Source organism: Choloepus didactylus, chromosome 6 (genome assembly GCF_015220235.1).
Source record: "Choloepus didactylus isolate mChoDid1 chromosome 6, mChoDid1.pri, whole genome shotgun sequence".
Lineage (NCBI taxonomy): Eukaryota > Metazoa > Chordata > Mammalia > Pilosa > Megalonychidae > Choloepus > Choloepus didactylus.
The window spans coordinates 64,015,951-64,043,559 of NC_051312.1; the positions used below are offsets into that span (position 1 = coordinate 64,015,951).

The 27,609-nt window shown below is 35.3% G+C and overlaps 1 protein-coding gene and 1 pseudogene across 1 annotated transcript in view; both read left to right on the top strand.

Annotated features, from left to right (window-relative positions):
- PIK3C2A (phosphatidylinositol-4-phosphate 3-kinase catalytic subunit type 2 alpha) overlaps positions 1-27,609 on the top strand; it is a 164,960-nt gene that overhangs the window by 89,432 nt on the left and 47,919 nt on the right. Inside the window, 11 exon segments of the mRNA XM_037839322.1 lie at positions 2,728-2,871; positions 3,816-3,864; positions 3,956-4,166; positions 5,866-5,988; positions 7,050-7,217; positions 21,605-21,716; positions 22,099-22,244; positions 22,869-23,057; positions 23,525-23,618; positions 24,104-24,198; positions 24,551-24,731. Of these exon segments, the coding sequence (XP_037695250.1) occupies positions 2,728-2,871; positions 3,816-3,864; positions 3,956-4,166; positions 5,866-5,988; positions 7,050-7,217; positions 21,605-21,716; positions 22,099-22,244; positions 22,869-23,057; positions 23,525-23,618; positions 24,104-24,198; positions 24,551-24,731 (1,512 nt within the window).
- Positions 7,233-14,442, top strand: LOC119536502 (annotated as a pseudogene).

The following is a 27,609-nucleotide window of genomic DNA, read 5'->3' on the forward strand; positions in this document are numbered from 1 at the left end:
AAACAACTACTGATCTGCTTTCTGCCTCTATAGACTTCCCTTTTCTGGACATTTCATATAAATGGAATCATATACTGTGTCATCTTGTGCCTCTGGCTTTTCTTGCTTACTGTACTGTTTTTGAGGTTCTTCCATGTTGTGTGTATCTGTAGTTTGTTCCTTTGTTTTTTGTTTTTCTGTTTTTTTTTTTGCTGAATACTGTTCATTGTATGGACTTAGCACGTTTTGATTATCAGCTCACCAACTGATGGACATTTGAACTGTTTGCACTTTTTAAATTATATGAATAATACTGCTATAAACATTCACGTATGAATCTTTATGTGGATGCATGTTTTTATTCTCTTGGGTAGATTTTAAGAAGTTTTGATTCTTCCTGGCCTTAGTTTTCTAAAAAGTTAATTCATTTTGCTAAAATGAAAGTTAGGGTGACAGTAGGAGTTATGAGGCAAGGAAAATGGTTTGGTTTACTTTTCTAGGTGGGTGGGGGGTAGGAAAGAGAGTTGACCAAGGGCATGTAAAAGGAATGTCAGGGGGCATGGAGGTTCCTGCTGAAATTTGGGGCTGTTGAATCTGTGTGGTTGTGGGATTTTCTTTAGAAGGGCTCAGCTGCCTGGTAGAAGACTCTGAAGAGAGCAGGTTTGGTCAGAATGAGTGTGTGAGGACTGGAAGCAAAAGAGGTTGTAATCATAGTATATATTGTAGTTAAAGTTCTGATAGGGTACAATTTGGGAGCTGAAGATAATTGTAAAATTTCCATTGACATTTATTTCACTGAGATTTGTTACAGTACACAGGGTAGAAAGTCAGCTAAATATTCAGAGTAAAAATATGGTGAATGCTGGGGAAAATGACCACATTTCAGTAAGGTATGCCAGAAAGGGTCAGTTAGGAGAGAGAACTCTTCTAGTTATTTTTTAGGGAAAGCTAAAGAATTATCAATTAATAAAATGTGGTTAATTACTAAAAGGGCAAAAAGAGACAGGAGCTGGCAAACTATGGCTTTCTGGCCAAATCTGGCCTACTGCCTGTTTTCCTAAATAAAGTTTTATTGGAATACTGACATGCTCATTCACTTATGTATTGTCTGGCTCTGTTTTCACACTTAAATGGCAGAGTTGAGTTGCAGCAGAGACTCTGTGGCCCAAAAAGCCTAAAGTATTTACTGTCTGCCCCTTTACAGAGAGATTTGCCAACCCTGCTCTAAGAAGTCCAGAAGTAGCAGGTGCAAAAAAGTAGCTGTCACCTCTGGACTGAGGAAAAGTGGATAGTTAAGGAACCAAAGACTTATGAGAGGATCTCTCCCCGACCCCATACTGAAATCCAGCCTCTTTGAAGATAATGGCTTTCACAGGAGTACACAGTTTGCCTTCAGCAAAGATACTTCCCAGAGAGCTTTGGCCAGAGCTTTTCAGATTGGGAGAGCATGGCCTGAGAGTGCAGCTGAAACTGGTCTTTGAAGACCAGTGTACTCCTACATTGAATAAAAAATGGAGGACTAGAACCCGAATGGGAAGTGTCTTCCTTCCTCTGTTGACTTGGAGTGTCCCTCTGGTGCCCTCTATTACAAACCTGACATTGTGCCAGCTGACAAAGGAGAAATGTTTATAGTCTAGCTCCATTATCACAAAGCAGAGCAAAAACGGTGGATTTGGAACTGGTAGACAATAAATTCATAACTGACACATGAAGAATGATGAAGAATAGTATAGGAGGATGGCATAAAGGTAGAAGAATAAAAGTAAACAGAAAGTTAAGTGAAGTAAGGAAAAAAGGGGAGTTGGAAGAAAAACCACAACAGATATTCAGGCCCTAAAAACTGCAGGGTAATTAGATGTTTGAAAAAATGAGGTGGCTTCATTTAAACACAAAGGTGAAGGAAACATTCAGTTTATAGTAGCCAGGCTTCAAAGGTGGAAAACTTTAAATTTTTAAGGACGGTGCAGTAGTGAGTTTCAACCCATTCTAACAGTACTTGGCATGGTAAGTTTGGCATAAATGTTTGATGTCTTAATTAGTTATGTAAGAATGTCTTTTAATGAGTTATGTACTTTAAAAAGGATGATGGGGGAGTGTCAAAGGATTTTTAAATCCTTCTCATGAGGTAAATGATTTTATATTTGTTCATGTATACTTTTCAATCTTGCTGAAATCAACCGTGGTTGAGTGGTACAGAAGGTTGTCTTCAAGGAAATTCTTTGACCAATCAAAATTTATAAAATGATGGTAGTATAGATACAAATAATGCTTAAAAGTTGATTCACTTTTTATAGCAGTTGCCCAGTGTTATTGATATGTGACCAACGTCTGAAGAATTTGTTTTTTGATACTAAGTTTTGTAGGAGGGAGAGAAGAACTGATGTTTTTTAATATAGAAATTATTCCCAAGTGAGACTAAAAAGATAGCTCCAGGTTTTTGTGTTTTTTTTAATAATTTAGCAATTTATTAGTAATTTACTGACTTGCTTCTGAGTCTAATGTGGAATTAATGGCATTTTCATATGAATGGTTGTGACAGTTAAGGTGAAAATTAATCAGGTCTGGTATTCCCTACTTTAGAGTAAATCTTTAATTGAAAAGTTACCTTGTTTTGTTTCCTTTTCAGAGCAAAGAGTAAAGGATATCTTTTGTCAGGCACATCTAAAATGCCTAGTTTCTGACTTCATCTCTGAAATTGGTCCTTTAAATTTCACATACTAATGTTTATTTTAATTTTTATTTTTGAAGAACCATCACCGAGCAGTAGATCAAGTGGTTAAAACTGTAAGAAAAATCTGTAGTGCTTTAGATGGTGTAGAGACTGTTGCCATTACAGAATCAGTAAAGAAGCTAAAGAGAGCAGTCAACCTTCCAAGGAGCAAAAGTGTTGATGTGAGTATTTTTAAGTAACTAGCATATTATTACTTGCAAATATGTACTTAAATGAGCATCTGTCTCTCGTACGGGGAGATTTTTGCCTTCTGCTGACTGAAATTTTATCATTTTAACTTTGGCTTTCATTTTTGAGTTGATTTGGTCAGTTGTTTGGTAAGCTTGGGGATTGGATTCCTAAGAATATATAGGCTGCCTAGAAGAGCTTTGTGAAAACTAACATTGAATGGTTTAATACCAAACTGTAAACCCTTGTGTGTGTGTGTGTGTGTGTGTGTGTGTGTGTGTAGAGGAAGCGCTGGCATAAATGAGTTTGTTGGGGGTTGGGAGGGTCTTATGATGGATACTGGGATACCACTTCTTCCTTTGGATGGAAATGTCCATGAAATCACTTGGGAGTGATCAGCTACCATGGTCCTAATGTTTTCTGAGGCTTCTATTCATTTTACTTATTTGCTAGATAAAGGAGCAGAGGGTGGGTAAGAGGGAAGCTCAATTTTAATAATTATAAGAGCTCCTTTGAGTCACCAAATGGTAGTATAGGGTTCTAGATTATTTTCTTTAAAGATATTCTTACAAAATAGCAATAGAGCAACTAATGGAAAATAAAATGTTGTATTAGTGTATTTATCACTACTGAATTTCAAATTAAAATTAGTTACTTAATTGGTTTATGAGGCAGATTTTGTTGTGCTTCTTTGATATTTTGAAGTAACTGTCAGTTACAATTACTTATTTCTATTATTGATAGTAAAGATAATGTTTATTTGGTTTAGGGTTTTCCTTTTCTTTTTGTATTCTTTATTATTTTATTAATTCCACAGACACTTTGGGGAGGTTTTCTCTGGGAATGGTTTCTTTGACATAGCATTTAATTAAATGTATTGAAATGAAATGTAAGCAATTTATATTACATCATGAGCAATTTGTATGTGTGTATGCAGGTAACTTCACTGTCTGGAGGAGGAGATATTAGCAAGAGTTCAACTAGGGGTAGGTCTTTAAGTTCTTCAAATTTTAGCAATAATTTTTGTTTTGTTTTGTTTTTTTCAGAGAATTTTATTAACATTTTCTTTAAATCTAGGCTCATTGAATCCTGAAAATCCTCTTCAAGTAAGCATGGACCAATTAACTGCAGCAATTTATGATCTTCTCAGACTCCATGCAAATTCTAGTAGGAGTCCTGCAGACTGTGCCCTAAGTAGCAAGAACATCAAAGAAGCATGGACCTCAACAGAACAGCTCCAGTTTACTATTTTTGCTGCACATGGAATTTCAAGTAACTGGGTATCAAAGTAAGTAGCTGTTTTAAAAGAATATATGGACATCTTTACCTAGAAGTTATTCTAGTCTTGTATAATGTCCACAACCACTGTTATCCTGGTATTTAAATGAATGATGCAAGAATCATCAAATACCTCTGTGGTTTTCATCCAAATTATAGAGATGTTTAAAGGTAACCCAGTAAAAATGGCACTTTCACTACATGCAAAAAAGGACAGGAAAATATATGATAAAATATACAAAGACAAATGTTAACTAATAAATTAGTTAACTTAAGACTGCCTTTCTTTCTGCCTCTCCTTTAGAACCAGGGTAACTTAAAATAGAGTGTAAAGAGACTAGATTTTTAGGACATTTTTAAAGAATGTTAAAATATATTGACTGGTAGGCATTGAAGTCTACAACAGCATTTTTCGTCTATTAAATTCATATGGGTTTTCCTTTTTTGACTCTCTTTTTCAATGTCATAGGGACATTATAGTAAATGTTTGCAAATTTCAACTTATTTGGAAATGACTAATATAAAACTATGAAAAGTCTGAAATGAATATGTTTTTAATGAAATAGTTATATAATAACTTCATGTTATAAGATAAGGTAAATCTAGTGAAGAGATACCAAACATAGATTCTGCTTAAATTGGGCTTTCGTTAAAAATAAATAAAAATAATATTATGACTTGAAGGTACTCATTCAATGAATATTTACTGAGTACCAGCTGTGGACATGGTTCTTAGTGCTGGGGATACAGTAGCCAACAGGCAGCAAAAAGTCTCTGCCCTTGTGGAAGCTGCATTTAAATGGGTACTGCTGGTGTTTGATTAAATCAAATACCTTCCATGCCTCTATATATACACACTTGCAGTGATAATTAAGATGGAAAGAAAGTTAAATGCTGAAGTAAATAGGAGCAAAGGAATAAAAATTTAAAAACTAAACAAATAGCGAGGTGTGTTTTTGCAAATCAATGAGATGAGATTTGTAACACATTAGAATGATAATTAATAGGTTGTATATATGAACAATGTGGTTAACATGCAGCCTGGTAATGTTAGAGTACTAGTAGAATACTGTTTTATTGAACCTAAAACTGCTACTTTAGAAGACTGCCTGTGTCTACCAGCTATGTACTTGTAGCAATTAGAAACTAAGTTACTGCCACCTGTTGAGAGAAGACAACAGCATCTGTCCCCATCTATGGAAGCCTCCCAATAGATTAGGAGGACTGGCTCAGTGCAAGTCAGATCCATGCATTGTTAATATGATTAGCTGACTCTATATCTCATTAGCAAAGGAAAATGGCACCCACAGAAGGTAATGTTAATACTCTTCTTCCTAGAATTTACCTAGGAATGAATAAATGTCTGATTCAATGTCATTCAACTAAAATCTAAAGCTAGTTACTGTAACTGAGTGAAAAATTGAAATAAATTCTCCAACTGGTGTCATTATAACGCTCCCTTAGACTGTCATGTAAGAACATATGTTCCCCTCTGTACTCCCTTTGCTATATCCTTTGCTATACCGTTTCTATTTTTATAGAGTTTGCAATGGTTAAACTTCAGATAAATTTCCAAAAATTAAAATGAATGATGATGAAATTATTTTAGTAATAGTCACTTTGAGGAAAAACTGCTAGTAAGTATTTGTATTAGTTAGCTAATTTGTTTTATCAAAATAAGAATCAAATTAAACTCTTTCATTTTTCAGTTATGAAAAATACTACTTGATATGTTCCTTGTCTCACAATGGAAAGGATCTTTTTAAACCTATTCATTCCAAGAAGGTTGGCACTTATAAGAATTTCTTCTATCTTATTAAATGGGATGAACTGTAAGTGACATTTCTAGCTTTTTATTCTTTCAGTTTGCCCTCTGCTTTACTTTTTTCATGTATGCATCCTAGCTTTCATTTTTATTACAATTCATTAAATTCTTACTTCTTAAGGTCTCTTCCAGATATGAGTCTATAAAAATCTGAAATTCTCATTAAAAAATTCTGAAATACTCTTTTTAAATCTGCACGTAGTTAAATTGCAGAAATATGTCATTAATTCTTCAAGTTAAAGATATAAATTTACATACAGTTCACCTAGAGAGATGGTGTTCTATAACATCGTGTACTTTATTATTCATTCTATAACACTGTTTATATGAAGCATGAACTTAATTCACAGATAACAAAAAAGTTCTGTTCTTAAACCCATGTACAAGATAATATTTTGAACTATTTTAAGAATATTTTTAAACAAAGGGAGCTCTTTCAGTATTTAGGCAGATAGGCAATTGCAGAACTTTTTATTTTTTTGTTCTTCATTTATTAAATAGTTTCTCTTTTTCCCTTTTGTTATTTTTTAAAATTACAAAATTAATACATTCTGTGAAAGCAATAAAAAATTCAAAAATGTATATAGGGTAAAAAGTATCACCTCATTTTCAACATTTACCATCAAATGGCCTCCCCAGAGTGACCACTGTCAACCTTATTTGTCCTTCCAGACTTAAAATAAAATGCACTGGTAAGCATATGTCTATTTGTATATATGTGCACACATATATCCCAAAATAGAAATACTCGTAAATATGCATCTAGTTTTTCCTAAAGGAAAATGACTTGTGTTATTCGCCTGGAAATTGACACTGCAAGTCTTGAGTAAATGGCATTGACAAAATTTTTAAAGGAAGAAACGTTATATTTAAAATTTGAGATTTGTCTACATAAAATTTTTAACAGTATTAATTGGCCAAGCTTGATATTTAGCTAATGGTTATTCAGTACTAAAGATAATTCAATAAGTCAAATAAAATACCTAAAATTTTCTGTCTCATTAAAAGGTTAAACTTCACATTTAACCTAATTTGTTCTTTCTATTAACATATTTTTTTCCCCTGTAGAATCATTTTTCCCATCCAGATATCACAATTGCCATTAGAATCACTTCTTCATCTTACTCTTTTTGGAATTTTAAATCAGAGCAGTGGAAGCTCCCCTGATTCTAATAAGCAGAGAAAGGGGCCAGAACCTTTGGGCAAAGTTTCTTTACCTCTTTTTGACTTTAAACGGTAAGTGTTACTGGGTTGTGTTGAGTTACTGTGAACACCCCTGCAGCATCCAAATTAGCTGGAGGATGGGGTTGGGAACAATGCTATACATTAGTTAATGATCTGCCTCAGTTTTTCAATGTGTGATAAAAGGAGGTCAGTTCAGAGGTATAGATCGGAGGAAACCAAAGATATTCTGCTGTAGTCCAAATGTATCTGTGTAGGCAAAAGATTATTTGCCACTCACTATTCCAGGAGAAAAGTAGCAGTCAGTTCACTCTGTCATTTATGTAAGACACTATATTATTGACATAACACCATTGTTTTTAAGTCCCCTTGATATTAATAAAGCAACTCCATTTTTCCTGTTCTCATCCCCTCTGCTTCCTTCTCCGGTTTCAAGGAGTCTATGCTGTTATATAGTATTTCTTTCCTTAATTCTCTTTACCTGACTAATCTAGCTCTTACTGCTCTGGGCCTCTGGCCTTTGATCTCCAGTGGTCACACATGTGTGCAGAAAAAATTACTGCGGGATTCATTCCGTTATCCTAAGAGTAAAGGAATTCCTTTTGAGCTTTGTGTGGACTTATGACTATTGAGATAGCTATTTGGCCTTTTAGCTTAATATTCTAATTATATTTTAAGTAATATGTATCATGAGATGATCAAGTGTCTTCCTAAAAAAAAAGATAGAATAAGTTCAGGATATGTTTCATTTTGGAGATTGTTAATAGAGTATTAAAGTCAAGTTCTGCAGTCAAGAAGCTTATTTAACTGTGTTTAATAATAGTACTACTGTAATGGCAAACATATAGCATTTATTATGTGCTAGGTATTATTCTTAGTGCTTTACACATACTAATTCTTATACTCCTCACAACATCAACCCTATGAAGTAGATGGTGTTATTTTCCCCTTTTACATAGGGGAAAATCAAAGAGAGATTATGTACCCCAGGGCACTTAGCTAATTCTTAGCTAAAATATGGTGGGCTGAGATTTGAACCTAGGCAGTCTGGCTCCAGGGTCTGTGTTCTTAACTACTATCCTATTTTGTCATTCTCAAACTGGTTTGATACTACAGTACTGTTTTTTAGTCATAGAATATATCTTTTGAAGCCTTGTGTTCCATGGTACAATTTGGTAAATGATTATAGCTGACCTAGTTAACCTAAAATAAAACAATTAAAAATTTAGAATGAAAAAATGTTGCTCATCTAGTTCTGTTTTCTTTTTCTTCTTAAAAGGCAAACAGTTTGATTTTTCTAGTAATCATGTATTCATCTCATGTGATGGTTAAAGCACTAACTTCCCAAATTTTGTTCTACTATATCACCATCTCTAAATATTCTTTTCCCTATACTTTAATATAGCAATTATTCCCATATTTTCAGTATTTTACTTTCTTTTCATCACTTCCCCCATATTAGGAGACAGTGTAAGATTTTTTAATCTTCACCTTTTGGTGGGTTCAAATTTTTTTTGACACCTGAAATAATTGTGAATCACCAAAGGCTAGAGAAAAGCAGTTGAAGGGATTATTAATGGTGAGTATTTAGGATCTCTTGCTAAACCAATCCATGACTACTCTAAAGCAGACTATCTTGGTTGGGGATTTGGAGTCTCAAAGTTGAGACATTTTCAGGCCCAAAAGGGGAAGAATCTGCTGTCGCTGCCGCTCCACACCCTGCCCTCCCCCTCTTTCCTGGCGCCCACCCGCTCTGCCTCTTCCTTCTCTTTCCCTTCCGCTCCCTTTCCTCTAGTCCCAGTCCCCACTTGTGGCATGGTCGCCGGGGGCAGCCAGGACTGCGTTGGAGGAGACTGTGGCCGGGGTCAGGCAGTGGTGGTGGCAGTGGCTGTGGCTGGGACGGTGCTGACAGCATCCTAAGGTTAACATTCAACTTCTCTCAGTGGAGCCAAAAAGTAAACAGCTCATGACTTCTGATCAGGACACTAAAGTTGTGGCTGAACCGCAGGTGCAGCAAGTACACAAAGTGAAAGACAGTTCTCATCTGATGAATGGTCTTATATCTCAAACCTCTTCTGAGACAAATTCCTTCCTAGCTTTAAGTCAGGGACCATCAACCAAGGTTTCAGAGTTAAACCCTAATGCAAAAGTATGGGGGAATCATATGTTACATTTCGAAGCAACTAATTCAACTGATGGTAGTGTGAGTAAAGCTTGGGAAGAAATACCTGACCATTCTCCTGACTACTGCAAAGAGGGATTGGATGCCAATGGTGATGGTGGCAAAAGTCATGAGAATGCAGCAGTATCAGATTTACAGGAGTCAGGCCAAACAGAAATGAACACTTTGTCTCTGGAGCACTCAGAGTATGAATCTCTGTCTGAAAATAGCGAATCAGGAGGAAATGAATCTCAATCAGAAAGCCAGGAAGACCCACAAGAAGTACTTAAAAAAGCATTGGAATTCTGCTTATCTAGGAAGAATCTTGCTAGTGATATGTACCTTATATCACAGATGGATGGTTCAGTATGTGCCAATTACAATGGTAGCTAACCTTGACCATATCAAGAAACTCAGTACTGATGAGGATTTGATTGTTGAAGTGCTAAGACCATTACCTTTAGTCCAAGTAGATGAAAAGGGAAAAAAAGTAAGGCCAAATCAAAATTATTGCATAGTAATATTGCGTTAAATATCTGAATCTACCCCTGTAGAAGAAGTAGAAGCATTATTCAAAGGAGATAATTTAGTGAAATTTATAAATTGTGAATTTGCCTATATAATGGTAATTGGTTTATTGCATTTGAAACAGAAGCTGATGCACAACAGGCTTACAAATACCTACGAGAAGAAGTAAAAACTTTCCAAGGAAAGCCAATTAAGGCACGAATAAAAGCAAAGGCAGTAGCTATAAACACATTTTTGCCAAAGAATGGGTTTAGACCTCTGGACATGAACCTAATACACAGCAGTGTTATACAACATCATTTTATTTACCTCAGTATATAGTCTCCAGCAGCAGTTTCCTCTCTACAGCTTAATTACCCCACAGACATGGTCAACACATAGCTATCTTGATCCATCCTTGGTAACTCCATTTCCAAATACTGGATTTATAAATGGGTTTACGTCGCCAACCTTCAAACCTGCAGCATCTCCTCTGACTTCACTCAGACAGTATCCTCCTAGAAGCAGGAATCCTAGTAAATCACATCTGCGCCATACAATTCCTAGCGCAGAGAGAGGACCTGGATTATTAGAAAGTCCCTCAATATTTAACTTCACTGCTGATCGATTAATTAATGGTGTCCAGAGCAATCAAACAAGGCAAACAGGTCAAACTAGAACACAGATTCAAAACCCTTCAGATTATGCCAAGAGAGGTACTGGAACTAGGAGATTGGAACAGAGTAGTCTGAAATCATCACCTGGTTTAGGTAGAGGAAGGAAGAACTCTTTTGGCTATCGTAAGAAGAGGGAGGAGTTTACAAGGAGTCAGACTCAGTCTCCAAGGTCACCAAAGCATCCATCCTCTAGCTTTGAATTAGGGTTGTCCAACTTTCCTCTTTGCCTGGAGCTGCAGGCAATTTGAAGACAGAGGACTTATTTGAAAACAGGCTATCTAGCTTGATAATGGGATCATCAAGAGAAAGGAACCTCATTGTGGATGCAAGTACAAACACTATTCCTTCAGTAATCCCCAGAGAGCCTTCAGTGCCAGTTTCTTGTGCTGTATCAGCAACATATGAACGATCTCCTTCCCCAGCCCATTTACCTGAGGATTCCAAGGTTATAGAAAAGCAGAGGGAAACACAAAGTATGGAAAGGCTTTTTTCTACCCTTAATACTACTGCTTGCAAATCAGTGCAAATTAACAGAGCTGCCACGGAGTTGCGAAAACCTAGCTACGCAGATATCTGTCAGACGACAAGTAAAGAGCCTCCTTCTTCCCCATTGCACCCCCAAAAGAACAAAAGCCAAATACTGTCAGTTGTGCAAAAGAAGAAAAGAAGCCCACTGAACCATTGGAGAGATACAGAGAACCACCTCCTCTGAAGTCAAATCCAGGACAACCCAAAGATCAGAGAAGGAAGTTGGGGCACAGATCCTCTCCTCCAGCCATTGGGAAGCGTTTAAATTGAGAACAGAACACACCTCCAAAGTCTCCTCAGTGAAAATCATACGTTTGGCAGGGTTTGCAAAAGAATTCTATTGAACCACAAATGAAACATTGTCCCCACTCAGTACGGAGAATGAGTTGCTGGTTAGGAGCTTGCAGTGTGTGAGGCATATGAAATGCCTACTAGTTATTTTTCTTCTGAGTCGATTTCTCTCTCTCGGGAAAAAAAAATTGATTTTTCCGGATTTAATTGATATAAACCTTTTTTTAGGTTGGTGCTTAACTGGAGGTGATGCATATGTCTGGTTTTTTTTTTGTTTGTTTTTGCTTTTTTTTCAGTATAGAAAATGCGTTTGTCCTAACAAATTGATGTTTTTTTTTAATTAAGCCTCCATGTGGCTATGAATGCAAGCAATGCATAGTGAGTTTTTCTAAATTAAGCAGAACTATGCTACTACTTTTTTTTTTTTTTCTTTTTTTATTTTAGTAACTGGTCTGCAAATCTTTAAAAATGTCAAAACAGACTGATGAGGGCTGAGGACAATTAAGTGCGGGGTACAAGATTACACTGGTAAATGCGACCTTTAAAAGGGGGTAAATATTATTAGATAGTTCTGACACACTAGCATAGAAACTTGTACTTTTTATTTAAACTGTTAACAGGAGGTCTTGTTTTTTAAAATATGTAATCTTTTTTTGGTCTTCTGGGCAAAATGGACCTGCAGAAATCACCATAGAAGGTCTTCTGAAACATTTTAGTTTTGATGTACTACAAGCAAGTAACCAGCTTCTCACTCCAGTTTAAAATGGCTATTATGTAAAATAAATTCAAAGCACATTGTGAATAGGATTTAAATGAAAATATAAACTTTCTTGCCCATTGACATGTTACCACAAAATTGTACCATAACGTCGTTTTAATAACTTGAGAGTTGGCACACTTTTTGTGCTGGTAAGGAAGGTGAAGAAGTCTCCACTTAATTTGTGGTTTCCCCCTACCTAGTGCTCACACTCTATGTAGATTTATGTCAACATTTCCCCCAAGTACTCTTTGAAAGAGTCCATATTTTAGTCAGCTCTTACGTTGACGTCTTCCTGTACCTCTGCATTGGCACATGGATTTAAAAGCTATTTAATCGTGAGAGAATGGTGTTTGTGGCCCCCTCCAACCCCCACCTTTCAGTGGTGGAGGATGAAAATCCTGGCTCTCTTTTCCTCCAAGATGAGGTTTCTCATTGATTCACTTCTAGAAGTGTTACACTTCTAAAGGATGAGGATGCACTAAATTTAGCAAGTTTCTAATAAAGTTAAATATAAATTATATTTGTTTTAAAATGCCTAAATTTTTTCTTTAAGTATTCTAAGTAGCAGACATTAAAATAAGATTTCCTGCTAAATGTGACCATACAGTTTATTCCACAAAATGTTATTAAACAAGACTGAGTTCTTTTTAAAGAAAATTATTTCCGTCCAATATTTAAAGACTTGAATTTTATTTAAACTTGAAAATGACTTTGGCTTAACTTTTGTATAAGACAGCTTAGAGTTAATGGAGCCCACCCCCTGGGTTGGCACGAGTGGATTAAAGTTACTAGTGATTGTGTAGATCTGTTGTCTCTAGTTTTACTGAGTAAGCATTCTGTAGTGCAAGAACTAGCAGTAGTTTTTGTAATTTACCTTAAAGATCTTAAACAGTTGATCTTTTTTCAGATTGTTGAAAATCCTGTAAATGCAGATAGTCAATACTGTATTAAATATGTGCACTTGGAAGTGTGGCTTTGCCTGTACTGTTGTAAATAATCAGAACATATTCAGGTACCCTGAAGAGAAAAATCTGATAAAAATTATTAATATATTATAAATGTTAATGTTGAGGTGGATGTAGATAAACTAAATGTTGTGGTTTGAATTGCATTTTAATTTGGTTGACTTTTTTTCTTTTTCTCTTATACTGGTATGTTGAACTGATTCTGTCTCTTCACTGCAAAAGGGAAATGGAAAGTCTTATTAAAAGCCTTCAAATATTTGTTTTCATACCCTCTTAAAAAGTATGTATTTTATCTAATTTGAAAAGGTTTTGAAGTATAATGTGGAAACCAGTAACTGGCAGTATTTTCAGGTGAAAGTAAAGAGCATCATTTATCTTGCCAGAGGAATACACAGCTGCTACATTTGGCCATTTCATTCAGACTAGTTGTCGTTATTCAAGTACATAGAAATACATACAGTGCTGATATTTTTCAAATGCCTGTAAACGGAATATGGCGATTTATTTCTTTGTCGTTATCAAATCGTTAACTAAGAAATCAGAAATAATTGACCTTTTAAACTTAAAGTAATGAACATTATATAAAGAGTTGGAGAGGCAAACTCTTAAGATCTAGTGAATCCTTAATGTTGTAATCTTTGTAGAGGAGGAAACAAGAAGTTGTCAGGCATCTTCATGACTAAAATTACAAACCCTATTGAGCCAAGTCTTTGGTTTTTAATAATGATAAATCCTTTTCCCTGAAGGCAGTGAATATTGCAGCTTGATTTGTATATGGTTAAAGCCAACTATTGTTATTTGCTTTGTTTATCAGCTGAAAGTTTAAAGCTCAACAGCTGCAAACAGGAAAATAAAAGGTCGTCACTTACAACAACAACGGTGTACAGCTAATCATTATAGTGAACTGGTACATTATAAGATAATATATTGAGACCCTCAGGGTGTGTTGTGCTGTTCTAATGTATTCTGCTGCCATTTGTATTAGGTCAGTACACTGTAATTACTGCTTACCCAGCAACTGTTGCATCAAGAGTTGAAACCTTGCTCTGATGTGATTTTTTATAGGATTCTTTTTAATTAAGTAAAGATGATATGCCAAATAGTAACTATTTAATGTCCAAAACAAAACAAACAAAAAAAACTTCCTGATATTACTTTGAGATTTTTCCACTCAGACAAAAATGGGAGTAATCACAATAGAAAGCTATGATGGTGCATGCAGACTGTTGCTATGTTACACACAGGTAATATAAGTCTTTCAAAAATTTTAAAAATTTTTCTTTCCTTTCCCCCAGCAGTATCTCAAGTTGTAGAATCAGAGATACAGCAATCACAAATAACATTTTAACTTGTAAAATTGTGTGATGATACTTATCATTTGGAAATATAAGAATCTGGCCCTGTTTCACTAGAAATGAATTTAAAGTAGAATAGTTGCTTTTTTTTTTTTTTTTATTTTTTTTATCATCATTTTATTGAGATATATTCACATACCACGCTGTCATACAAAACAAATCGTACTTTCGATTGTTTACAGTACCATTACATAGTTGTACATTCATCAACTAAATCAATCCCTGACACCTTCATTAGCACACACACAAAAATAACAAGAATAATAATTAGAGTGAAAAAGAGCAATTGAAGTAAAAAAGAACACTGGGTACCTTTGTCTGTTTGTTTCCTTCCCCTATTTTTCTACTCATCCATCCATAAACTAGACAAAGTGGAGTGTGGTCCTTATGGCTTTCCCAATCCCATTGTCACCCCTCATAAGCTACATTTTTATACAACTGTCTTTGAGATTCATGGGTTCTGGGTTGTAGTTTGATAGTTTCAGGTATCCACCACCAGCTACCCCAATTCTTTAGAACCTAAAAAGGGTTGTCTAAAGTGTGCGTAAAAGTGCCCACCAGAGTGACCTCTCGGCTCGTTTTGGAATCTCTCTGCCACTGAAGCTTATTTCATTTCCTTTCACATCCCCCTTTTGGTCAAGAAGATGTTCTCCGTCCCACGATGCCAGGTCTACATTCCTCCCCGGGAGTCATATTCCACGTTGCCAGGGAGATTCATTTCCCTGAGTGTCTGATCCCACGTAGGGGGGAGGGCAGTGATTTCACCTTTCAAGTTGGCTTAGCCAGAGAGAGAGGGCCACATCTGAGCAACAAAGAGGCATTCAGGAGGAGACTCTTAGGCACAAATATAGGGAGGCCTAGCCTCTCCTTTGCGAATAGTTGCTTTTTTTTTTTTTTTTTTTATCATCATTTTATTGAGATATATTCACATACCACGCAGTCATACAAAACAAATTGTACTTTCGATTGTTTACAGTACCATTACATAGTTGTACATTCATCACCTAAATCAATCCCTGACACCTTCATTAGCAAACACACAAAAATAACAAGAATAATAATTAGAGTGAAAAAGAGCAATTGAAGTAAAAAAGAACACTAGGTACCTTTGTCTGTTTGTTTGCTTCCCCTACTTTTCTACACATCCATCCATAAACTAGACAAAGTGGAGTTTGGTCCTTATGGCATTCCCAATCCCACTGTCACCCCTCATAAGCTACATTTTTATACAACTGTCTTCGAGATTCATGGGTTCTGGGTTGTAGTTTAATAGTTTCAGGTATCCACCACCAGCTACCCCAATTCTTTAGAACCTAAAAAAGGTTGTCTAAAGTGTGCGTAAGAGTGCCCACCAGAGTGATCTCTCGGCTCGTTTTGGAATCTCTCTGCCACTGAAGCTTATTTCATTTCCTTTCACATCCCCCTTTTGGTCAAGAAGATGTTCTCCATCCCACGATGCCGGGTCTACATTCCTCCCCGGGAGTCATATTCCACGTCGCCAGGGAGATTCACTCCCTTGGGTGTCTGATCCCACGTAGGGGGGAGGGCAGTGATTTCACCTTTCAAGTTGGCTTAGCCAGAGAGAGAGGGCCACATCTGAGCAACAAAGAGGCATTCAGGAGGAGACTCTTAGGCACAAATACAGGGAGGCCTAGCCTCTCCTTTGCAGCAACCGTCTTCCCAAGGGTAAAACTTATGGTAGAGGGCTCAACCCATCAAACCACCAGTCCCCTATGTCTGTGGTCATGTTAGCAACCATGGAGGTGGGGTAGGCGAATACCCCTGCATTCTCCACAGGCTCCTCAAGGGGGCACTACATCTTTTTTTTTTTTTTTCCTTGTTTGTCTTTTTTCTTTTTTTTTTTTTTTTTTTTTTAACTTTCCCTTCTTTTTTCAAATCAACTGTATGAAAAAAAAAGTTAACAAGAAAACAAACATACAATAAAAGAACATTTCAAAGAGACCATAGCAAGGGAGTAAGAAAAAGACAACTAACCTAAGATAACTGCTTAACTTCCAACATGTTCCTACTTTACCCCAAGAAAGTTACATAATATAGCAACATTTCAGTGAACTTGTTCCTACTACATCCATCAGAAATTAACACACCATAGTCATTTCTGGGCATCCCCAGAACGTTAAATAGCTTATCTGTTCTTCTTGGATTATTGTTCCCCCTTCCTTAATTGCTCTCTACTGCTAGTTCCCCTACATTCTACATTATAAACCATTTGTTTTACATTTTTCAAAGTTCACATTAGTGGTAGCATATAATATTTCTCTTTTTGTGCCTGGCTTATTTCGCTCAGCATTATGTCTTCAAGGTTCATCCATGTTGTCATATGTTTCACGAGGTCGTTCCTTCTTACTGCCGCGTAGTATTCCATCGTGTGTATATACCACATTTTATTTATCCACTCATCTGTTGAAGGACATTTGGGTTGTTTCCATCTCTTGGCAATTGTGAATAATGCTGCTATGAACATTGGCGTGCAGATATCTGTTCGAGTCACTGCTTTCCGATCTTCCGGGTATATACCGAGAAGTGCAATCGCTGGATCGAATGGTAGCTCTATATCTAGTTTTCTAAGGAACTGCCAGACTGACTTCCAGAGTGGCTGAACCATTATACAGTCCCACCAACAATGAATAAGAGTTCCAATTGCTCCACATCCCCTCCAGCATTTGTAGTTTCCTGTTTGTTTAATGGCAGCCATTCTAACCGGTGTTAGATGGTATCTCATTGTGGTCTTAATTTGCATCTCTCTAATAGCTAGTGAAGCTGAACATTTTTTCATGTGTTTCTTGGCCATTTGTATTTCCTCTTCAGAGAACTGTCTTTTCATATCTTTTGCCCATTTTATAATTGGGCTGTCTGTACTATTGTCATTGAGTTGTAGGATTTCTTTGTATATGCAAGATATCAGTCTTTTGTCAGATACATGGTTTCCAAAAATTTTTTCCCATTGAGTTGGCTGCCTCTTTACCTTTTTGAGAAATTCCTTTGAGGTGCAGAAACTTCTAAGCTTGAGGAGTTCCCATTTATCTATTTTCTCTTTTGTTGCTTGTGCTTTGGGTGTAAAGTCTAGGAAGTGGCCTCCTAATACAAGGTCTTGAAGATGTTTTCCTACATTATCTTCTAGGAGTTTTATGGTACTTTCTTTTATATTGAGATCTTTGGTCCATTTTGAGTTAATTTTTGTGTAGGGGGTGAGGTAGGGGTCCTCTTTCATTCTTTTGGATATGGATATCCAACTCTCCCAGCCCCATTTGTTGAAAAGACCATTATGGCTCAGTTCGGTGACTTTGGGGGCCTTATCAAAGATCAGTCGGCCATAGATCTGAGGGTCTATCTCTGAATTCTCAATTCGATTCCATTGATCTGCGAATAGTTGCTTTTTAAGTTAATGTCATGATGTTTTTCATCAGTCCGTCCCATAATTGCATCACTGTTTGTCACTAGCAGGTGGCAAAAAAAAAAAAAAAAAAAAACTTTTTATGTTGCTGTATTATCTGTCAAGATTTCTGCAGTTTACATTTAAAAACTGGTTCACTTTATCACAAAGGCAACAGGTGACTAATGGTGCATACCTATTTTGTATTTCCCTTCAGCTAGCTGTAGCTAAGGATTTTATGTGCTTTGTAACCTATTACACTGAAAGCATCAGATAATTGAAGATTTAAGGGGAGTGCTATCAGCTGCCAATTCACAAAATGGGAGTGTAATGTGGAATTTTTTTTTTAGGGTTTTTGTTTTTGTTCTACTTCTTTTCATTAAGACTGGAATCAAGCTTACATGTAAACTGTTGGTAATTTAAGTTTCCTTTTGTGTCATTCAGTGTGAAACTGTCTAATTTGAAAACAAATGTACGATATGAAAAATAAAGATTTAGGCACTGTTAAAAAAAAAAAGCAGACTACCTTGATAACATTGGCCACATGAAAGAGGGAAATTGTTTTCTCAACTGTCTTTGACAGACTAGTGTCATATGAGAAAGTTAAGTGCTTCATTACCATTTATTTTAATATATGTTAGTTCTGAAAACTTGCCTGCTCTTGAAAGCCCCAAGTCTTTGCTTCATAAGAGAAGTACCATCACTTTTTGCCGCTTTTGTTGTCTAGTATTTATTTTTAGGTGAATGACATAGCAGTCTTTAAAATTCAAAGGACTGTAAGATGAAGGACAATTAACTTATTTTAGACATTTAAATAGTTTGCATCCAGTACTCTGCTGTTAAAACACTGAATAGGTGGCATTAAGCTTGAGCCTTTGCTAAGTACTGTGGTCATTCTAGGTAACGTTAGGACTTCACATTCAAGAAATACTCAGAAATTAAGAAGGAAGATGTTTTTACATTAATACATAGAAACAAAGTGTTTCTTATCTGGTGCAGTTAACTTTGGTATAGTGATCAGCTCACCTGGTCTTGAAATTCTTTTAAAAATATTTTATGTTTAGAGGTTCCGGTGATTGAGCAGCTTGCACACACACAACCTGATGAAGTCAATATCATGGAAGCCAAATGTCTTGGGTATTTCAGTCACCCCCAAATAACAAATGAGTTCCCAATGCATTTTTCTGAAAATTGGTAAATAAAAGAAAGAATCAAACATTTAACCTGCCTTTCCTATACAATTTTGCCTCAGAGTTACCAAATAGTTGATGCAAGAAAGTTTGTAGAGAAAAATTCCAGCTAATAAATGCAGAAGGAATAATAAAATTAGAATATCACCGTTTTGCAACCCCTACTGAAGTAACAGATTTAGGGCAGAGTTTCTCAACCTGGGAACTATTGCCATTTTGAACCAGATAATTCTTTGTTGTGCAGGAACTGTCTTGTGTATTGTAGGATGTTGAACATCACCCTGGTTAAGAATCCGCTGATATAGCACTGATCATCATTACCTGCTTAAAAACAGTAAGGGAGAAGCTTTTCTGAAACTTTATAAATGGATGGTTTAGGCTGATGACATTTGAACAAAGTGATTAATCTTAACACAAAAAAGAGAGATAACCCAAGTAATGTGTGTCCTTATTTGATGTAATAGGAAGTAGTAAAGAAAAGCACCTATGAGTATTACATACTCTTGCCAGTAAACTAAACTGAATCAGAATCAAGCCTCTAGATCTAACTTTTGTTTTATGGAAAATACAGAAAACAGAAGGTAAATAATGTTAAATGATACCAGAGGGACGCAGTCAGTGAGATCCAGGATATAGGAAATTCTACAGAACAAAAGACCTGGCTTCTTCAACAAATAAACAGCAATGAAAACAAAGAAAGTAGAATGAGATTAAAAGAAGGGTTAGCAGACTTTTTCTGTAAAGATCTAAGTGGAAAATATTTTAGGCTTTTCAGGCCATACAATCTCTGCAAATGCAAAAAGAAGAAATTGCAAAAGCCACCATAGACAATACATGAACAAATAAGTATGTTCTGATAAAACTTTATTTACAAAAACAGGTTAACAGGCTTGAGCTTTCTGACCCTTGGATTCCTAAAAAAGTGTATCAACCAAATGCACATGTTGGACCTTACTGGATACTGATTCAAACACACCAACTGTAAAAAAAAAATAATAATAAGATAATGAGACAATTAGGGAAATTTGAATACTGACTAGATATTTGATGGTTTTAAGTATTGTTAATTATTTCAGGAGTGATACTGGTATTGTACTTAAAAGAAAACCGTTTATCATTTAGAGATATATAATGGTATTTACAGATGAAATAAAATGGTCGGGATTTGCTTTAAAGTAATGTAGTAGGGATGAGGTCGGTTCTAAAAATGACAGATTATAATGTTTCAAGGATACAAACACTGTTAACTCTGATAAGAGAAAACCCTAAGAATGAAGTCTAGTTTTGGAAAGGATATTTGCTGTTTGAAAAAAAAAACAAAGACTTGACAAAGTTTGTAGTTTCCTGCTTTTATATTTCTGGTGTTATTTTTGAGAAATATGTCAGTATCTTTATTGATAAATGTGTTGATGTAAGTAGGCTATAAATGAGTAGATTAGGGCAAGGATCAATAAACCCTCTGCCTATTTTTGTAAATACAGTTTTTTTTTCAATTCAGTTTTATTGAAATATATTCATACCCTACAGTCATCCACAGTGTATAGTCAGTTCATAGTATCATCATATAGTTGTGCATTCATCACCAAAATCAATTTTTAAACATTTTTGTTACTCCAAAAAAATCAAAATAAGAATAAAAATACAAGTAAAGAAGAATACCAAAAACATCCCATTTCCCCCATCCCCCCGTTACTCATTTTTGTTCCCATTTTTCTACTCATCTGTCCATACGCTGGATAGAGAGGGAGTGTGAGCCACAAGGTTTTTACAATCACACAGTCACACTGTGTAAGCTACATAGTTACACAATTGTCTTCAAGAATCAAGGCTACTGGGGTGCAGTTCAGCAGTTTCAGGTCTTTCCGTCTAGCTATTCTAATATACTCAAAACTGAAAAGGAATATCTATATAATGCATAAGAATAACCTCCAGAATGACCTCTCGACTCCATTTGAAACCTCTCAGCCACTGAAACTTTATTTTATCAGAACACAGCCATTCATATTCATTTACGTATTGGCCATGACTTTTGCACTGTAATTATAGAATTAAATACTTGTGACAGAAACTGTATGGCCCTGAAAGCATAAAATATTTACCATCTGGCCCTTTACAGAAAAAGTTTGCTGACCCTTGGTCTGGAGCAGTGATGTAACTTTTCATCTCAAATGATCTGTGCTTTGCCACAAAGTAGGTATCATTTTCTCAGCATCATTATCTGAGCAAATGTCTGGGAGCAGTTCTGTAATCCAAATCTCCAACCTGAGATGTATTCCTTTGTAGAAGATCTTCAAAGACTGTCTTTTGCCTTACTATTTATAGAAGTTGTTTTGGGGATGTGAGACCCTGGGTCTTCAACTTCAGTCCTCCAGTATACATTCTTTTGTTCTCCCATAATTCCTACCCAACTCTTCAATATGTTTACCAAAAGTCTCAAAATTCTATGGAGATTGACTCCTTCTGATATGTTCTTAAATGTGATATTCTTTTTATATAGTAGATGCTGAATAAATGTTTGAATATTAGCATTTCAAATTCATTACCATGCATTGGGTGCTTTGAATTCATTTTAAAATGAAAATCACAGATATTCTTCTGTTTATGTTCATGAAGGTTTTTAACTTGTGGAACTAAGCTTCTGTATCTGTGGACTTCGTCACATACAAATCCTATTCCTGGAACAGTCCCTATAAAAGGATATGTAATGGAAAGAATAGTGCTACAGGTAATGCTCCTTCTTGACATGAGAAGTTTACATTTAAATTTCTTTATAAAAAGTGTGGGTATATACCTTGATTTGCATTATCAAAGAAGTCTCATTTGTCTTGTTTTAATCTCAGAATTTAACTTAAATTTAAATGCCAATAAATCATTTTTTATATCTGAAAAACAGTTAAAAAAATGTACTTGTACTCATCCCAAGTAATATATGTACTATTGAGAATTACCAACAATACTAATCACTTTCAACAGAACAAGAAGCAATAATTTAATATTCATTCTAAAAGTTATCCCTATTGCTGAGAAAAATCAGTTTTCTCAAAGACAAAGAAGTTAATGTGATACTATTCAGTTGTAATTTGATAAATTTCTCTTAAACTTTTAAGGTTGATTTTCCTTCTCCTACATTTGATATCGTTTATACAACTCCTCCAGTTGACAGAAACATTATACAGCAGCAAAACTTAGAAACATTGGAGAGTGATATGAAAGAGAAACTTCTTGACATTCTTCACAGAGATTCATCATTTGGGTATGTGTACTTCTTGGGCAGTTGCCTTTAGGGAGGGTAATTGGAGAGAGAGACTTCACTGTAATTTGGATTTTTTCAATAATGTACATGTATTATACATTCAAAATTGATGGATGGGTAGTAAAACAGTGAAATATTTCATTCTTATAAGCATGTGTCATTAAGCTTAAAATAATTAGAATCTCCAAAACAAGTAGTTTTCATTTTGAATATTTCTGAATTGAGTTGTATAATCATAAAATTTTATAATAGCATTTGGTTTTTGCATGGCATTTGATTTTGTGTAAAATGGATGAAATCTTTATCTCTCAGGATGAGTTCTGCTTTTTCAACTTTAATTTCTAGTTCCTAGCATCTTGTTAGAATTCAATAAATTTTAGTTGTTCTGAATTATCCTTCATTTTCATAACTAAGACTCTTTTATCAATGCAGAATGATTTCTTTCCATCCTCAAATTAGAGTAAATTAATGATGTTAACTCTATATTGCATTTTTGCAAATTAATATCGATTCTACCAAGAAGTGGCTGTCCCAAATTAATAAATTTTTTCTTTGTATTTTAATCTTTGAGATTATAACTGTCATTATTAAATAAGAAGTAATTTAATTCTATTATGTGTGCAGACTTTCTAAAGAAGATAAAGCCTTTTTGTGGGAGAAACGTTATTATTGCTTCAAATACCCAAATTGTCTTCCTAAAATACTAGCAAGTGCCCCAAACTGGAAATGGGTTAATCTTGCCAGAACTTACTCTTTGCTTCAACAGTGGCCTCAATTGCACCCACTGACTGCACTGGAGCTTCTTGATGCAAAGTAAGTCACCTGTGAATATATTCATTTGCTCTGTTTTAGCATAAAAGCAATTCAATACAATATAAATGTATAAATATATATTTATATGAACATGCCTTTTGCATTGAGGTATTAAAAAGGGATTTTCATATCATTTAAAATAAACCTGAAGAGAGGGTTAGGTTGTAAATCTAAATATTTTTATGTTGTGGGCCAAAATTAATTTTCATAAGCTTCAGGTTCCTAGATAAATAAAGAAATTGGATCTGTATAGCACCAAGATTTTCTTCCAGAAAAAGAAGCAGCACATTGCTTTTTGAATAAAGAGCTATTTTGAGTATCTTTTGTCAAGAAAAGAATTGAGATGGTATTTTCAGGAAATACAACTTCATTAGAAAGAAATCACTGTCAAATCTTGATTTTTTTCTTTTTGGGGTGTGTGTGTGTGTGTGTGTGTGTGTGTGTGTGTGTGGTGTGTGCTCTTCTAGATTTGCTGATCAGGAAGTGAGGTCTCTAGCTGTGACCTGGATTGAAGCCATTAGTGATGATGAACTAACAGATCTTCTTCCACAGTTTGTGCAAGTGAGTTTTTCACTAAATTACCCCCTCCCCAATCTTCCCCCATTTTTATGAGCAAGGATCTTGCTAAGGGATGTCCCTTCTGTTTTGATTAAAAGAACTTTCCTAGCATGGGGATATTGCAAGCCATTGTATTTGGATTTAGTGTGAGTTTTTTTTTTTCCACTATTGTCAGTTACCCCCCTATGTTGTACCTAGTTTTTAAATTTTAAGGCTTTTTAGAATTTTAGAACAAACCAGACTAGAGCTTTTCCTTGATTTTTCTTTACTGTCCATTTAAACATAGTTAATGAATGTTGTTCCTGAGTCTCTAATTTTCTGTTTGATATCATTAATTTGACCTAAATTAAGTCATCTATTTAATTTTATCTATATCTTCTTTTATTAATAAGAGTAATACTTGTTTTGTGTAGCTTCTCTTGAATATTTTTTCTTAATAATTAAAGATGGGTTTGACCATTAATAATTCTTATTTCATTTATTTGTAGGCTTTAAAATATGAAATTTACTTGAACAGTTCATTAGTGCACTTCCTTCTGTCCAGGGCACTGGGAAATATCCAGATAGCACACAATTTATATTGGTAAGATTTAAATTTTATTAAGTATTTTATTTTCATTTCTAGTATTTATAGCAAAAACTTATGCTAAGTCTAAATTGCCTGCCCAGACTATTTGCTGTGGATATAAGATATTGAAGGCATTATTATAAAGAAACTAAATTATTATTTCCTTAGAAATAAAACCAAGATTAACAAATCCTCGATTGCAAAAATATTTGGCATGTTATAGCTATATAATAATTTGACTTTTTACTTATTTATATAGCTTAAAATAAATTTCTGGATACCAAAAATTGAACTTGTTAACTTAATTTTTGAGGTAAGTACCTCCAGATCTCAGAAATGGCTGACCTAAATATTTTTTCTTTATTAGGCTCCTGAAAGATGCCCTGCATGATACACAGTTTGGTGCCCATTATGAACATATTTTGGGTGCTCTCCTCTCAGTTGGAGGGAAAGGACTAAGAGAAGAGCTTTTGAAGCAGACAAGACTTGTACAGCTTTTAGGAGGAGTAGCAGAGAAAGTAAGGCAGGCTAGTGGATCAGCCAGACAGGTATGTACTCATAAAAATGGATGTAAAAGTTATGTTAAAGGATCTCTGCACTACTGACAAGTTAAGTTGCTATTATAACTATACCTGTGCTGTTTTCAGCAGTTGAATTCAAAGCTTGTTCGAAATCTAAAGGAACAGAGTTCACAACCTAACTCAGAACATCCGTGGTTTTTAACGTCCATGTTTACAAACTTCTTCTCTTGAATTTCTTTTTCATTATTTTGATTTTTAATTTTTCATACTTGTAAAAGTAACTAAAGTATGAGTTGATGCTAATATTTAAAAAATCCAAAAATGTGGTAGTTTATAGAATAAAAATTAAGGCTTTTCCAGTTTCATTCTCTTTATGACTTACATACATACACACTTAAGAAAAATTTTTGGAGGTTTTTGTTTGTTTTACAGTAACAGGATCATATTATATATATATATGTTATTAAAATAAAATTCACAACACAAAATTCACTATTTTATCCATTTTAAAGGGTGCGGCTCAGTGGCTTTTAGTACTTTCATAATGTTGTACAACCATCACTTCTATCTGAAGCCAGAAAATTTTCACCACATCAAAAAGAAACCCATACCCATTCCCTGCTCCTGCAAGCCCTGGCAACCACTGATCTACTTTCTGTCTCTACGGGTTTGCCTGTTCTGGACATTGAATATAACTGGAATCATACAATATGTAGCTTTTTCTGTCTGTTTTCTTTCACTCAACGTAATGTTTTCAAGGTTCAACCATGCTGTAGCATGTGTTAGTACTTTACTCCATTTTATGGCTGACTTATATTTGATTGTGTGGTTGTACCACATTTTGTTTATCCAGTCATCAGTAAAGGGATATGTGGGTTGTTTCCACTTTTTGTCTACTATGAATAGTACACTATGAACATTCATGTACAATTTTTGTGGGCGCATGTGTTTTCAGTTCTCTTGGGGTAGAATTGCTGGGTAATATGATAAATCTGTGTTTTACTTTTTGAGGAACCACCAAACTATTTTACACAATGGCTGCATTCCTACCAGCAACAGTGTACGAGGGTTCTAATTTTTCCACATCCTCACCAACACTTATTTTAATTTTTTTAATATAGCCATCCTAGTGGGTGTAAAGTGTTATCTCACTGTGATTTTGATTTGCATTTCCCTAATGATTACTGAAGCTGAGCATCTTTCCATATGCCTCATGGTCATTTGTATATCTTCTTTGGAAAAATGTCTATTTGAGTCTTTTGCCCATTTTTGAAATGGGTTGTCTTTTTGTTGTTGAGGTGTACGGCTTTTTTTTTTTTTTTTTAAATGCTGTGGGTTCTAGTCCCTTACCAGATATGGGGACTGGTGGTTTGATGGGTTGAGCCCTCTACCATAGGTTTTATCCTTGGGAAGACGGTTGCTGCAAAGGAGAGGCTAGGCCTCCCTATGGTTGTGCCTAAGAGCCTCCTCCCGAATGCCTCTTTGTTGCTCAGATGTGGCCCTCTCTCTCTGGCTAAGCCAACTTGAAAGGTGAAATCACTGCCCTCCCCGCTACGTGGGATCGGACACCCAGGGGAGTGAATCTCCCTGGCAACATGGAATATGACTCCCGGGGAGGAATGTAGACCCGGCATCGTGGGACGGAGAACATCTTCTTGACCAAAAGGGGGATGTGAAAGGAAATGAAATAAGCTTCAGTAGCAGAGAGATTCCAAAAGGAGCTGAGAGGTCACTCTGGTGGGCACTCTTACGCACACTTTAGACAACCCTTTTTAGGTTCTAAAGAATTGGGGTAGCTGGTGGTGGATACCTGAAACTATCAGACTACAACCCAGAACCCATGAATCTTGAAGACAGTTGTATAAAAATGTAGCTTATGAGGGGTGACAATGGGATTGGGAAAGCCATAAGGACCACACTCCACTTTGTCTAGTTTATGGATGGATGAGTAGAAAAATAGGGGAAGGAAACAAACAGACAAAGGTACCCAGTGTTCTTTTTTACTTCAATTGCTCTTTTTCACTCTAATTATTATTCTTGTTATTCTTGTGTGTGTGCTAATGAAGGTGTCAGGGATTGATTTGGGTGATGAATGTACCACTATGTAATGGTACTGTAAACAATCGAAAGTACGATTTGTTTTGTATGACTGCGTGGTATGTGGATATATCTCAATAAAAAGAAGATAAAATAAATAAATAAATAAATAAATGCTGTGGGTTCTAGACCCTTACCAGATATGTGATTTGCAAACACTTTCTACCACTCTCTGGGTTGTGTTTCCTGGTAGCATTCTTTGATACACAAAAGTTTATAATATTGTTGAAGTCTGATTTATCTATTTTTTCTTTTGTTTTTTTTTTTGTGCTCTTGGTGTCCTATCTAAGAATCCATTGCCAAATCCAAGATCATGAAGATTTGCCCTGGTGCTTTCTTCTATGAGTTCATTCTATTGGATGTGATTATCCAGTTGTTCCAGTACTATTTGTGGAAGAGACTATTCTTTCCCCATTAATGGTCTTGGCACCTTTGTTGAAAATCACTTGACCTTAGATCTTTGAGTTTGTTTTTTGGACTCTAAGTTCTATTCCATTGATCTGTATGTCTGTCCTTACACTAGTACCATTCTGTTTTTGTTTTTTGTTTTTTTTTTTTCAATTTAAATAGTTTCATTTTTAATTCCTTTCTAAATTTTGAAGACAGTATTAAATTGTATCTTAAAAGAGGAGTATTTATGCACCATAAGACTCTGCTTCTGAAGTGTGTTTATTTATCCATGTTTGCCATCATCCTTGCCATGAATATATATATTATAATAGCAAGAAAATCATTAAGAATCATAATTTTGTATTCTAAATGTTTGAGTTGACATTCAAAGTTATTTTCTGATTGATTCAAACCTTTG